Source organism: Pongo pygmaeus, chromosome 1 (genome assembly GCF_028885625.2).
Source record: "Pongo pygmaeus isolate AG05252 chromosome 1, NHGRI_mPonPyg2-v2.0_pri, whole genome shotgun sequence".
NCBI lineage: Eukaryota > Metazoa > Chordata > Mammalia > Primates > Hominidae > Pongo > Pongo pygmaeus.
The window spans coordinates 24,980,425-24,995,431 of record NC_072373.2 but is presented as its reverse complement, the minus strand read 5'-3'; the positions used below and the strand labels follow the sequence as shown (position 1 = coordinate 24,995,431).

At 49.2% G+C, this 15,007-nt stretch overlaps 2 protein-coding genes across 2 annotated transcripts in view; one reads left to right on the top strand and one right to left on the bottom strand.

Annotated features, from left to right (window-relative positions):
* NVL (nuclear VCP like) overlaps nucleotides 1–15,007 on the bottom strand; it is a 549,783-nt gene that overhangs the window by 395,674 nt on the left and 139,102 nt on the right. The gene's annotated exons all lie outside the window — the stretch shown is intronic.
* The window catches only part of LOC129028076 (protein cornichon homolog 3), a 126,575-nt gene continuing 114,882 nt past the window's right edge, over nucleotides 3,315–15,007 (top strand). Inside the window, exon 1 of the mRNA XM_054474219.2 lies at nucleotides 3,315–4,493. Coding sequence (XP_054330194.1) covers nucleotides 4,413–4,493 — 81 coding nt within the window. The 5' untranslated portion in view covers nucleotides 3,315–4,412. The remainder of the gene's footprint in view (nucleotides 4,494–15,007) is intronic.

Sequence of the window (15,007 nt, the reverse complement as noted above, 5' to 3'; positions counted from 1 at the left end):
TCTACTAGATGGATAAGAAGCAAGGACTCCATAAACAAGAACCAGCAGAAACAAAAGATCAGATTGGTCCCAAAGGGACTCAGAATTTTGGTGTCACAAAATTTTATGCAGTACAATTACAACAATAAAAAGAAATGATCTATATAAAATAAAAAGCAAAAAAACAGCTAGAAAGAAATATACCAGGATTGTGTTGGTGGTATCTGAGAGCAGCAAACTGTGGTGTTTATGTTTTCATTTTTAGATTTTCCAAATTATTTTATATTTTTGAGACAGGATCTCGCTTTGTCAGCCAAGCTGGGGTGCAGTGGCATGATCGCAGCTCACCGTGCCTTGAACTCTTGGGCTCAAGCAATCCTCTGGCCTCAGCCTCCTGAGGAGCTGAGACTACAGGTGCGGACCACCATGCCTGGCTAATTTTATTTTCATTTTTGTAGAGACAGGGTCTTAATTATGTTGCCCAAGCTGATCGTGAACTCCTGACCTCAAGTGATCCACCCGCCTCAACCTCCCAAAGTGCTGAGATTACAGGTGTGAGCCACGGTGCCTGGCCTCCAAATTTTCTTTAATGACAATTTATACTGGAAGAAATACCTATGTAAAAGAGAAAGCAACATAGGGTATAACCCAGAGCAGGGCTAGATTCACAGGCATTCAGCTTCTACAGCTGTCCAGGGTCTTGTGCTCAGAAGGCCCTCATGCTTGGCTTAATGTTCTGCTGTTGCTGTCTTGAAATTATTAATTTTTAAACAAGAAGCTTGATATAGTTTGGGTATTTGTCCCTGCCCAAATCTCATGTTGAAATGTAATCCCCAGTGTTGGAGGTGGGGCCTGGTGGGAGATGTCTGGGTCATGGGGGTGGATCCCTCATGGCTTGGTGCTGTCCTCACAATAAAGAGAGTGTTCTCGCAAGATCTGGTTATTTACACGTGTGTGGCACTTCTCCACAACCCTCTCTTGCTCTTGCTTTTGCCATGTGACATGCCTGCCCCTGCTTCACCTTCTACCATGAATAAAAGCAGCCCTGAGGCCTCCCCCGAAGCTGAGCAGATGCTGGTGCCATGCTTGTACAGCCTGCAGAACGGTGAGCCAATTCAACCTGTTTTCTTTATAAAGTACCCAGCCTCAGGTTTTTTTTTTTTTTTTTTTTTTGGGACAGGGTCTGGCTCTATTGCCTAGGCTGGAGTGCAGTGGCGTGAACACAGCTCACTGCACCCTTGACCTCCTGGGCTCAAGCAACACTCTCACCTTAGCCCTGCAAGAAGCTGGGACTACAGGTGCATGCCACCACACTCGGCTAATTTTTGTATTTTTTGTAGAGGTGGGGTTTCTGCCATGTTGCCCAGGCTGGTCTCAAATACCTAAGCTCAGGTGATCTGCCCACCTCGGCCTCCCCAAGTACTGGGATTACAGGTGTAAAGCACCATGCCTGGCCAGGTATTTCTTTATAGCAATGCAAGAACGGCCTAATACAAAGTCCCACATTTTCATTTTGCACTTGGCCCTCTAAAGTATGTAGCCAGTCCTGACCCAGAGGCAACAAAACGTTGATCAGTTCATTGTTCTGGTCATCAGCCTCTGGATTTGTTCTAGTTTCTCCACTTCTCACTGAAAGGCATCTAGTTTCTAAACTGGAGGAAGATATGAGGCCAGGCACTGTGGTGCACACCTATAATCCCAGCGCTTTGGGAGGCCAAGGCTGGAAGACTGCTTGAGGCCAGGAGTTTGGGACCAGCCTGGCCATATATTGAGACCTATGTCTGCAAACAAAACAAAACAAAAATTATCTGGGTGTGGTGGTGCATGCCTGTAGTCCTAGCAAGGAGTTTGAGGCTGCAGTGAGCTATGATAGCACCACTGCACTCCAGCCTGGGCAACACAGCAAGACTGTCTTCAAAAAAATAAAATAAAATAAATTGAAGGGCCGAGAGCGGTGGCTCACGCCTGTAATCCCAGCACTTTGGGAGGCCGAGGTGGGTAGATCACGAGGTCAAGAGATCGAGACCATCTTGGCCAACATGGTGAAACCCCGTCTTTACTAAAAATACAAAGATTAGCTGGGCATGGTGGTGCGCGCCTGTAGTCCCAGCTACCCAGGAGGCTAAGACAGGAGAATCGCTTGAACCAGGGAGGCGGAGGTTGCAGTGAGCCGAGATCACGCCACTGCACTCCAGCCTGGCGACAAAGTGAGTCTCTGTCAAATAAATAAATAAATAAATAAATAAATGATGTGGCCAAATAGCTGCAGGAATGTTGGGGCATAGTAGAAAGAGCCCAGGATTAGGAGTCCGCAGACAGGATTCCAGTTCTGTCACTGGAAAGCTGTATCTCTAGCTTACTGGAATTCATCCCTTCCAGCTCTCAAGGCATCGGAATCACATCTGTGAGCATGAAAGCTAGCACACCAGAGTCAGAATCAAGCCATAGTTATTTATCTAGTTCCCACTCTGTGCAAGGTACCAGGTGCTCTAAGATTCACTCCAATCCATGAGGTGCGTCTACTCTTTCACCGAGATTTGCCAGTCATCTTTCAGGGTATTTTTCTTTGCTTTCTGGATTTGATGACTTGTCTGAAACTGAAGTTCTATCTGGAATGACTGGACCTCTTTCACTGCAGCGTCAGGAATCTCTTGCAAAGCAAGCATGGGGAACTTCCAAGATGCTGGGCCACTGGGGGAAAAGGTGCAATTAATAATCCCTACCACTTATTGAATGTATACCAAGTGCTAGGTTTTTTACTTATGTTCCCTTTTAATCCTTTGAAATGGCTTGACTCTACTCTTATTTATGTTTTTCTGATAACGAAACTAAGGATTAAAGAGGTTAGGTAACTTGCAGCTAGAAAACGGTCTACCTCCAAAAGCATCCTCTTGACAATTCCACTAGGACCAACACCAATACCACCGAGCCCTCGTTGCTGCCTCTTCAGGCAGAATAGTCCACCAAGTCCACCTTTCCCTAGTCCCAAGGTCGGATGGCTGGGGAGGGTAGAGGATGCAACGGAAGGACGTTAATGGAGAATTTTGCAGGGTCTGGGAGCAGAGCAGTAAACGCAGCCCTAAGCACTGAGTATGCTACAGTTTGGTAAAATCCACCCAAGCAGCTTTGGGATCCAAGGCTTGTACTGTATCCCCAACCAACACCAGGCAACGCCCCAAGTCCCCACACTTCCCACTCCGATAGGCGAAACTGCAAGAACCGGGAGGGGCGGCTGCCGCGTTTAGGCGCGAGGCACACACCATACCCTTCCGCAGCTTCCCACCTCCTCCAGACGCACGTGTTTAAAGAGTCCCTGCTCCAACCGGTCCCGCCCCACCTCCGCTCGGCCTCCAGCCCTGTCTGTACTGCTGGCTTCAAGTTTCCTCCGAGAGGCGGGCGTGCACAGCTGCAGTGGCGGCGGCAGCGGCCACCAAGCGCCCGGCGGCGCTTCGCCACCCACCTTTCCTCAGCCCCCGGCGCTGCAGTCTCCGCCCGCCTGGGAGGGCGCGCTCAGCGGAACAGGAGTCGAGGGTGGGGCGCCGAGAGGAGGGAATCCCGGGTCGCACCGCTACAGTTCTCGCAGTGGCAAAGGCGGCGGCGGCGGCAGCGGCAGCAGCAGCAGGTGGAGCGAGCTACAGCGTTTGGCCTGAAACCCACTGCTACAGCCACCCGGGCGGGAGTTGGCCCGCTGGGTGGAGCCAGTGCTCGCCCCGGTCCGACCCCCAGTTTCCGGGACACTTGGGTTGCGGAGGCTGGCTGGCCAGAGTCGCGGTTGGGGACGGGCGCGCCTCGGAGCGCACGGCTGCGCTGGAAGCCGCGTCTGGGGCGCAGGACCAACGGGACCTACCTCCTCCCGGCTACCTAAAGACCCCTTCTCTCGGGAAAGAGCGCTGCCGGCTCTGGGATTTGGGAGGAGCTCGGAGGCCGCTCGGGCACCTCGCTGGACACTATCTGTTTGCGCCCCGGTGGCGCGGGAGGGTCCGGAGCGGAGCGCTCGTCTCTCCTCTGCGGTTTAGTGGAGGAAAGCAGAGAGTTCTTCCTGGGGCGGACGGGACCTCCTCCCTCTGTCCTCCTTGGAGTCGTCGCATCGCTTGTCGTGTTGGTCTCGAGGGGCTCACAGCTTGGCACTAATTTGCAGGTGTTCGCTGCTGATTTGGTTTCTTCTTCGATTTGCGGACGGTTCCCGCCGGCGACACTTGACACACATTTTCCGGTCTTCGCCGCAGGGCCGGGTCTGGGGTCGCCGGAGCCTGCGGGAATCCAGCGCTTATTCGCTGACCCTCGAGTCGCTCCGCTAGTTGTGCGCCCTCCTGGGCAGTAGCCTGGAGAGGAGCGTGCAGACGCGGCTCCTTTGAGGGATTGCGGTCCTCTAGGGAGACATCGGGTTCCTAGGGGCTTCTTGGAGTGTGTGGTGGGATTGGGGTCCGCCGGCCATGGCCTTCACTTTCGCTGCGTTCTGCTACATGCTGTCTCTGGTGCTGTGCGCTGCGCTCATCTTCTTCGCCATCTGGCACGTGAGTAACTCACTTTGGTCTCTCTTCTTTCGCCCCAATTTCGCTAAATTTCCCCGATTTCACCCCACCTTTTCCACCTTGCGGGCGTGGGCGGACCGGAAGGTTGGACCTTCTGCCGCTCCTCTGTCCCGGGGCAGGAGGCAGTTCGCTGCATCCCGCCGGGCGGGCCTTCGGTGCCCTGGCTGGAGGCGGGGGGCCGCTGGTGCCCGGGTAGGACACCCTCTGCAGGGCCCGACCGCGGCTACAACCACATCTAACCCCTTCCTCTCCCGCCGCCTCCTCTCCTGCCGGCGGGAGGCGAAGGAGAAGCGCCGCCGTCGGTCCCGGCAATTAGTCAAGTAGCTATAATAACTAAACATTTAAAATGTCAACATCTGTGGTGGGTTGCATTTAGACATAATTGGAGACAAAGTGGAAACACGACGGGAGCGCCTTGTAAGAGGTAGGGAGAAGCCGAGCCCACGGAGAGGAAGGAGACCAGGCGATGGGGGTCGAAGTGGAAGGCGGTGGGGGAAAGGCGAGGAAGAGAAGAGCAAGGAGGCGAGGGAGACTGGGGAAGGGCAGGCATTATTAAGGCCATGGAGGAAAGTCACGAAGAGAGACCGTGGAGAGCGACGACGGTGTCCTCCTCTGCCCTCTTGGCGTCTGAAGTCCGACTCCTGAAGACCCCCTGCAGCTGGCGAACCTCCGCTAGGCCCCCAGCGTCCCCAGCCCGCACAAGCTTCCTGTCACCCTTCCCGGGGCTACGCCAGGTGGAGGGCAGCCGTGGATCCCAGTTCTTTAGGTGTGGGTGGGAATAGAGGAGCGAAAGCTTCTGAATAGGGGAAGAGAAGTACTGAGAGAGAGCGCAGGAGTGCGTACGCCGGTCCTCTCAAAGACTGTGCAACATTTAGCGAGTGCATGCAACTCTCGAGCCTTCCTTCTCTGAGGTTGTTTAAGCCCCCTATCCTCACCCTCAGAGGGCTGGTGGGAAGAATGGCCAAGGCCAAATGTTTAGAAGGAGCACCCCAGTGCATAATTTCCCACCTTTAACAACCTTGCCCTGTCCAGCGTCTAGGTGACAGGGAAGGACCCTGAGACGAATTCCTGGAGGCATGTTTCTGGTGAGCATCACAGACTCTCATACTGTGGGGATGACCCAAAATGAAGACGTGAAGAAAATTGCAGGGTGGGTGAGATGCCCTTGTTTTCTATAAGTGGTTTGCAGAGTGAGAGTTTGTCTTAAAATAGAACTAAGCAGCTAGAGCAGCTCCTGCTACAGGGCTCTGACACAGAGGAGAGGGGAAACTCGGGGAGGAAGGTGGCTTCCGATTATGTAACCTTAGGAAAGACCCTTGCTGGCTTCCTTCCACGTCTCTAAAGTGAGAAAATTGACCTGGATAATCGCTAAGCTTTCCCCCATTTCTGAGATTGTGTAAATCCGTGCATCAGTAGACTTAGGAATCGGGGGGTGACAGGGAATCCAAACATAGATATTTGGGGGATGATTAAAAAAATTCCGCTGTTTAGAAGTAATGGGATTTTAAACCCTCCCTTCTCTGCTCTGCAAGGCTGGGTCTAATCTATGGTAGAAAATTGAGGCTTGAAGTTGTTGACAGTTCTTAAGGGAAAAGGAAACTTACCTGATTTAGAATAGAAAGGAGTACAGATTAGATCATGCCCAAGCAGTGCAGCAAACCTCTGCTAATGTGCTTTAAAGGAACTTTCTCAGCTTCTTTGGATATGGGGAGTTACTTGGATTCTAGAAGGCCAACTACTCCCTTTTCTTCTGCAATACTTCATTTCCTGTTTTCTGTTTTTGCCTTGGCCAGAGGGTGTCAGGTATCAGAGAGCTCCCTCAAACTCGAGTCTGGCTTGGAGTTGTCTGAATTGGTCCCTGAAGCAGAGCAAGTAACCAGAAAGAATAATTTTCTCTCATTCAGGGGAAGATGATTAATAATTCAAGAACAGCTTAATTGAGTGGTTTGTGCAGCTGGTTGACATTTGAATGAAAATCAGGTGTTCCCTCATCCAGCACTGGCTCTGTCCTCCAGCTTCTCAATACTCACCCCCTTATCGAGGGGTGGCTGAAATGCAGTCAAATCCCAACTCAGGTTTTATCCAGATTCCTCGTGGAAGTGGCAAGATTCTTGTTTCTAATAATGAAAAGAATTTGTGCGTTTTGATTTCAAATTACAGTAATAATTTCATAGTCTCAGTCCCTCCTTTCCTAGTCTTTTCCTTCTCTGTCCCTTTCCCTCTCTCCAAATCAAACAACCCAAACCCCATCACACTGATTTGGTTCCTGAACATCGAACTGGGAAACCAGAGACACCCTGATTTCAGGGCACGGTTTGTATGTCTGGGTGTTAGTTACATGGTAGTAATTATTTCGACCAAAATTGAGGAGACTTGGTTTTATGTTAGACTGTTTGCCTTCTTTCCAGCTTCTTATATTCGTTATGTACTTCTTGATCGGACAAGGCATATTGATTGTGTGATATATATCAATACCCCAAAAAATGAATTGGGCACTTAACAACATATAGCAGTTAAAATGCCTGCCATGCTGCCATGCCTAGGCTGTAAGATATGAAGATGGCGTGCTTTTCTTGTTGAATTGTACGTACCTACTTAGGGGTAATGATGGTAGCTACTATGTATTGGGTGTCTGCTGTAGGACAAGTTTTAAGTACTTTACAGAGGATCTCTCAGTCCAATCGTTTTCCTCCCCTTTTTTTCCCACTGGATGTCTGGGAGCAAGGATAGATGTGGCCAGCCTTTCTTTCAAGTCTTGTTTTTTACTTTGAAAATTTATCTGCATTTGTTTTCAGTTGAAAATATTTCAAGTTACCCATTTATTTTATTTCAGCTACTATCTCTGAGTACATTTATCACATTTGGAAGAAGCAGAAGAAAACTGAGTTTTTTCTGTGGCTTTGCGTATCCTCAGGCACCTGGCCTCTTACTGCCCAGGCAGCCCTTTAGTCCTCATAACGGACATTTCCCAGATGAGGAAACTGGATCAGAGAGATTACAAGGTTGCCTAAGGTTGCACAGCTGATATGTATTGGAGCTGGTATGCATGGACTTGAGCTAGGTCTGTGAGACTCTTAAGCCTAAGCCCTTTCTCTAACTGTAGTCACTATTTTTGGATTCATAACTTAGATAATAATTTATATCCAAAGGATTACCTTTCTCTGTATAAATGAAATTTTAGAGTTGGAATTTCTGATTGGGGTTACAATAGCAACAGCAACCAGACTCAAGACATGCTATATATCCTTTTTTAGAAGAGGAAAATTCTATTTATTTAAATTAGACTTCTGCTTATAAAATGGTACAGGTTCCTTGTCCAAAATTTTGAAAATACAATGATTTGTAATTAAATAAAATCATCAGTAATCTTATCCAGAAAAGATGATCTCTTGTGTATTTTAAAAAATTGCATATGGCTGGGCCCAGTGGCTCATGCTCGTAATCCCAGCACTTTGGGAGGTTGAGGCAAGAGGATCACTTGAGCCTAGGAGTTTGAGACCAGCCTAGGCAACATAGTGAGACCCCATTTCTAAGAAAAAAAATTGCATGTGGATGTTTAGAAGGAAAAAAAAGTGTTGTAAAGGGTTTTTGATGTGAAGTGATGTGTATTTCCAGCCAGTTTAAAATGAACAGTGTTTACTCACAAGAGCCTTCTCTGCTCCAGCTTGGTTAAGCCTGTTTGCAGCGTGTCTCATTTATATAAACACAGATGAAGCTATTCTTTGAAAAGATCAAAGATTCATTACTGAATTTCAGGTTTTTAGCTTTTGAAGTTTTTATATTTGGAATCACTGTGAGTTTTGACAATTTACAAATAAAATTAATTCCCAATAAAATTCCCTAGAAAGATCTGATGCACCATCTCACCTTGAAATTTCTTTGGATTCACAGCAGCATTTGCCGTTTGAGGGTTTAAATGGCCCTGGACAGGGATGACATACATATTTGCTGAGAGGCAGTTTTGTTAGAGAAGATGTCTTCATGGTGGAGCCTTTTGCCAGTTCCACCTTGTCACAGACTCAGCCTCTGGAAATCTAGTAAACATCTCAGTTTCTCAGAGTACCCACCTGGAAACAAAAAATGGGTTTATGTGAAATGGTAGGATGCTTGGGGTTGACAATAAATAGCCTGTTTTTTTTATGACCCTGCCTTGGCCTACTCAGATGAGGGTACTGCACTCACTGCCAGGTCTTACTTGGTCTCCGCTTTTTGTTCTACTTGTGATGCCCCTGTCCGTTCTGGCATCTCACTTTCAGGTGGGATGTCTGCAGCTCCAGCCTGCTCCATCCCCCTTTTATCTCCTCCCTCCGTGACTGTCCATTGCCCCACAGCTGAAGTGGAAGGAAGCTCCATGAGAGCAGAGACGTTTTCTACTTTACCACTGTTTCTCCAGAGCCCAGAACAGTGCCTGACACATAGAGAGTGTTTGGTATAAATACTCGTAGGACAAATTCTTGTTTCCTTCTGGCTTGACGCATTTCCAGTTGACATAGTGATATGTTTTGGCTATGTTCACACCCAAATCTCATCTTGAATTGTAGCTCTCATAATCTCCACGTGTTGTGGGAAGGATCTGGTGGGAGGTAATTGAATCATGGGGGATGGGTTTTTTTTTTGTGCTGTTCTCATTGATAGTGAATAAGTCTCATGAGATCTGATGGTTTTATAAAGGGCAGTTCTCCTGCATATGCTCTCTTGCTTGCTGCCATGTAAGACATGCCTTTGCTCCTCCTTCACCTTCTGCCATGATTGTGAGGCCTCCTCACAGCCATGCTGAACTGTGAGTCCATTAAACTTCTTTTCTTTGTAAATTACCCAGTCTCAGGTATGTCTTTATTAGCAGTGGGAGAACAGACTAATGGTAACTTGTTTCTGATTTGGCTTCTGGCTGCTTTTTAAGGACTGCTTTCTAGGTAGTTTGGACAATGTGCATTTTCCCCCATGCTTGGCACTTTGAAACTTTGGAAGCTAATTATTGCAAAGAAGACTGGCCATTGCCATGGGGTACAGGACCCTTCTTGATGAGAGTGGAGCTGGTTCTCTTTCAGAGGAGCAGGCTGGGGAGAAGCACTGGCTATCCCTGGAGAGAACACCTGGAAAATGTAATGTCTGGGTTGATGCATGGCACCTTATCATTGTTTGCATTGCTTGCCACTTTATCCTTGTTTGCATTGCAATAACTCCCCCTGAAAAAGAAAGCTTACGTCATCATTGTATTTCCACTGCAGTCATGTGGGAGAGGAGAGGAGAGAAGTGTGCAGAATTCACAGGTCACCTAAAACAATCAGGCACCAGCCCCAATCCCAACTGTTTGGTGAGGTTTCAAGGCCTCACGGGTTGGATGTTAGAGACACTAAAGTAACTTGTCTTTGACTTTTGAGTTACTGAACAAACATTAAAGGCAGTGAATGTTGTGAGGCTCTTGCCAGGCAATTGGAGCTCTCGCCTACACTGGCCCTGAAGCTGTGCCCGGGCCCTTGCCTCACTCAAGCCCCTCTGGCTACCTGGTGCTTTTGCCTTCTGTATATCCACACGGCTCTGCGCTTTGCTCTCTGGACTTGTTTTCTGCTGTGGACCTCTCTCCCAGTAAGTCTGCAAACAGGTTCCTCTGGGGCCTCATTCTTCAGTAGCTGTGCTATCTGGATGGTGCCCTTGCCACCGTCATCTGACTCACTCCCATGGGCCCCTCCACTGGGCACCACTGAGGACTTGGCTCCTGGTCACTGTCCCACTGGGCACCACTGAGGACTTGGCTCCTGGTCACTGTCCTGTCCTTGCTGTCCTGCAAGGTGCTGAGTGCTGTTGGTTGTCTGACCTCCCCTCTGGTGACCACTTCCATCTTTGTGGTCCCTGGGCCCCCTGACCTGCCCTGGACCTGCCTCTGCAGTGAGCTCCCTGTTCTCTACTCCCGCACTCTGCTGCCCCAGGGGCTCTTGGCCCTCCTTTGACTGTGGCTTTTCCTTCTTCTCTCAATGCATCGCTCCTGTAGGATTTACTTCCTCCTCTGTGTCATCACCCCTCATCATCCACCACTTAGCTCCTGCTGCTGCTCTCCACTGCTGCATCCTCTTTCCTGTTGCTCCTGTAGTGGATGCCTCAGTCTCCCAGGAATCCACTCTCTTCCCTCTCTTCTCTCACCCCAGGTACCCAGGAGCTGCTGGGACCCAGGTGGATGCACGGTTTGACGTTAGCTGGCCTCAGTATTGCCTTCTAACTCATCAGCTGGATGTGAGTCAGTTCCTTCAGCTTCCACAACACTGTTCTAGATTGTTGTCATTTTCTCAGAGCCCCCTGAAGCTCCCCAAACTGCCCCCCACCCCTGGCCACCTCTGAGCAGATGACTTTAATTCCAGCTCCTGGAGAAGATAGAGATGATCAGACAGGGATGTCTTAGGATCCTGCCCCTCCCCAGCCTTCTGATTAATGATTTATCTTTCCTTCTCAGACTCAGAAGCAGCAGAGTCTCTCCCTCATCTGAGGCCACTTCCTCCCCTCCTAGTTATCTGTGGACATTGCTCCATCACTTTTCCCCACCTGTCTGTGTCTTCAGCCACTGCCCTTCGCAGGTCCACCCGTCCCCACCCCCTGGCAGATTCAAAGGCTGTGGTGTCTCTGGGCTGCAGACAAGCCTTTGGTCCCCAGGCCCTCTAGATGCTGCTCAACCTCTCTTCCCTTGCAGAGCGGTTTTGTCTCACCACATCCTGCCTGCCATCACCTCTTTGGATTCTTACATCAGACACTCGGAAACCACAGAGACTAATAAAACAAAGCCCTCTGCATCCACCACTCAGAATTGGCAAGTGTCAGCATTTTGCTATTTGTGTATCTTATCTCTTTTCCAAAGACACTTATTTCCTTTCTGGCCACCTGGCTTGTGCCCCTGCCCCTTCTCAGCTCAGCACTTGATGATGACATCAGTGGTCTCCTGTGGTAATCTCTGGGCACCATTTAGTGCTTATCTTGGCCTCTCCATGGCTTTGAGACTGCTCTCCGTGTCTTCTTTGCAACTGTTTTCAAATGTTGTTTTTCTGGAGCCCTGTTTCTCCTCCATCTCCCCTGTGGGTTCTTCTTTCTGCACCTTCCTTTCCATGTTGGTAGTTTCCTGGCCTCCCAGACCTGTCCCCCGACACTGACCCGTGTGTCCATGGGGCCACCTGCCCCATGCCCTGCAGTTGGATCCCAGCCGAGCTTGTCTTCATGCCCTCCTCACTCCTCACAGCCCTAGTGGGTTTAGTCTTCACCCAGAGACCCTCTCTACCCCATCTGCTCCTTCTGTAGTCACCAGCCATGTCTGTCCCCTTCCTTCCATGCTTCCCTTCCTTGCCTTGGTTCAGGCCCCCATTTGCTGTTTCTCAGAGCATCGTGGTCCCTTCCAAGCTGGCCTCCTTGGTTATCATCTCCCCTGGACTAATCCTTCCCACGCATGGCTACCAAGAGTGATCTAATACCTGAAAGGATCCTTCCATGTTATTCCCAGACTAAAGCTTTTTCTGGTTTCTCTCACTTTCAAAGTTTAGAAGAGGGCTGGGAGGACCAGGTCCCAGTTAACTGTTTAGCCACATTTTGCATTTTCTGTGTTCCAGATATCCTCACCTTCTTGCAATTTCCAAATGGGCTATTCTGTCTCCCTGGAATGCTGTTCCCCACTTCATTCTTCACCTGACTGGCTCTGCTGCAGCCTTTGTCCTCTAGGAAGCCCCATTCTCCCTGGCGATCTGAGTCCACTTGTCCTCTGCACCTGTCCCTTGGTCTGAGTCCCACTGTTGTATTTGTCTCTGTGCTTGGACTGTAAGCTTCTGGAGGGCAGAAACTGTTGCCCTCACTTGTGGCCTCAGTGTCCAGCATGGGGCAGTATGGTGGGAACTCAGTGATTGCCGATAAATAAGTTAAGGATCTGGATAATTTATTACAGCCAGCTTAAGCTTGACAGACTCCTCCTCAATGAATACTTTCCCAGACTTACCTGGTTATGACGATCATCTGGATTCTTATTAAAAATGCACATTTTTGGCCGGGCGTGGTGGCTCACGCCTGTAATCCCAGCACTTTGGGAGGCCGAGGCAGACAGATCACAAGGTCAGGAGATGGAGATCATCCTGGCTAACATGGTGAAACCCCATCTCTCCTAAAAAAAAAAAAAAAAAAAAAAAATTAGCCAGGCGTGGTGGTGGGCGCCTGTAGTCCCAGCTACTCGGGATGCTGAGGCAGGAGAATGGCATGAACCCAGGAGGCGGAGCTGGCAGTGAGCTGAGATGGTGCCACTGCACTCCAGCCTGGGCGACAGAGTGAGACTTCGTCTCAAAAGAAAAAAAAAAAAAAAAAAAGCACATTTTTGGGCTCTGCTGAAGGCCCATGGAATCCTAGACTTGGTGGCTCTCTCTGTGTAAGGGAGGCTAACTGAGCTTCAGTCCAGAATTAAGTGGAGGGGAGATGGTGGATAGGATAGATCAGGGTGGTTGAAGGTGTGGAGGAGGGCACTGCTGGGGAGAGGCTGTGAACAACAGACACCAAAGAAGACAAGCTGTGACAGGAAAGGGCTGTCAGATGGTGACTGCAGCCCAGCAACCCATGTGTACGCCCAAAAGCAGAGGATGATGTCGAGGCTGACGCAGGGGGCTGCACGCTAGTCTCTCCAACATCACATATGTTGATTTTGTGCTTCAAGATAGCGATCCCACTGCTATCTTGTGGTACCCATTTTTTTTAAATCATAGATTGTGAAATACACCTTTCTTCCATCCTTTGACAACTAGGTGTAGATAGTCCCCTTGTGGGTTAGATAAGGCAGATATTAAATTCCAGGTTGAAATCCTTGCCATTCATATTGCTTCTGAGTTGCTTCTTCTTCTAGGACCTGGAGGGTGTTTAGAAAAATAAGCTGAACTGTTTTAATCTAGAGAAGAAGCATTAAATGAGCTCTGCTACAAATAGTGAGGTCATTTGCATGAGTGACCAACTCAGATCTGCAGGGTTGGAAGTGGTTGCTGTTTGGGATCATTCATAGCCAGAGTGTCTGCATCTTAACAGGGTTAGCTGAGGGTTGCCTGCATTTCTTAATGACACTTGGAATCTACGTAACTCCCAGAAACTGGTCACTGAAAACTCTAAATGCACAGCTAGATCCTGAACTGGTTTCTGAATACAAATCCAGGGCATAATGATCAGACTCGCAAATATTTTTAATTTGGCATAGAAAGAGAAGCAAACAGGAGACATTCTTGCATATGCTAAAATAAAGCCTAAATAAAAAACTAAAAAATATATCTAAAGATTAGGGTGATAGACTGTAACGGGGCCACCACCATTTCTGTGTGCACAGTGTCCTAGGCATTAAAAGACTTGAGAATCTTGGTTAAGATGATCCCTGCTCTAGGGCATGAGGATTGAAGACTAATCTTGGGGTCTCATGGGATCGACGTAAACTGCCTGTAGGATAACGTCCAAACCCCTCAATCTGGGGTTGGAAGCCTATTACAACGTAGCATTGACCTACCTCTCCAGGCAGTCTCCCACAACTCCCCATCTCACAGCCCCAACCCCACAGGTAGACTTTATTGCACCGTAGATATGTCTATTTATTATTCTTTCTACAAGCAGAGCCTTCTTGCCTCTTGGATCTAAGTTTTCCATGTGCTGTCACTGACGAGCCTGGGTCTCACCATCAGCAACTTTACTCACTCCAACCTACCACAGGTTGTGTGGGTTGTTTGTTCTTCTCCAGGTACAAACCTGTGTTCTTACACACTTCTGTGTGCCTGTGCCTGGACTTTCTAAGTGAAGCAGGGGTGGATGGAGAACAGGGCCCTTGGAGTCCAATATATGTGTTCACGGGACTCAGGAGGACTTGGTGGACACGTGTTGAGCGCATGACTGTTGGTGGCTCTCAGACTGACCATGAAAGCAGAGAAAAGTCACCTCTTTGGTAGCCTCATTCTGGCTTATGAACCCAGAAGCTTGTGGGTCTTATTCTTTTTTTTTTTTTGAGACGAGGTCTGGCTCTATCACCCAGGCTGGAGTGCAGTGGTGCGATCTTGGCTCACTGCAACCTCTGCCCCCTGGGTTCAAGCAATTCTCCTGCCTCAGCCTCCTGAATAGCTGGAATTACAGGCACATGCCACCACACCCGGCTAGTTTTTGTATTTTTAGTAGAGTCGGGGTTTCACCATATTCTTCAGGCTGGTCTCAAACTTCTGACTTCGTGGTCCTCCCGCCTCGGTCTCCCAAAGTGCTGGGATTACAGGTGTAAGCCACCACACCTGGCCCGTGGGTCTCATTCTTTTAAAGAAAAGAGGGAGCTTGTGACTTTGGGGACGGTGGTGGCTGGCTGCAGGAGCCATGTCTGGCTAGGACGGTCTGTCTGGCAGTGTGCAGTGGGTCCTGTGTGCACTAGCAGACCCGTGGGGACTGAGGCCCGCTCCTGCAAATCTGCTCTGTGACTCTGGAAAGGGAGTCAATGCAGTGCCATCTCGGACCCACGAGTGAGTCTGATAATGAGG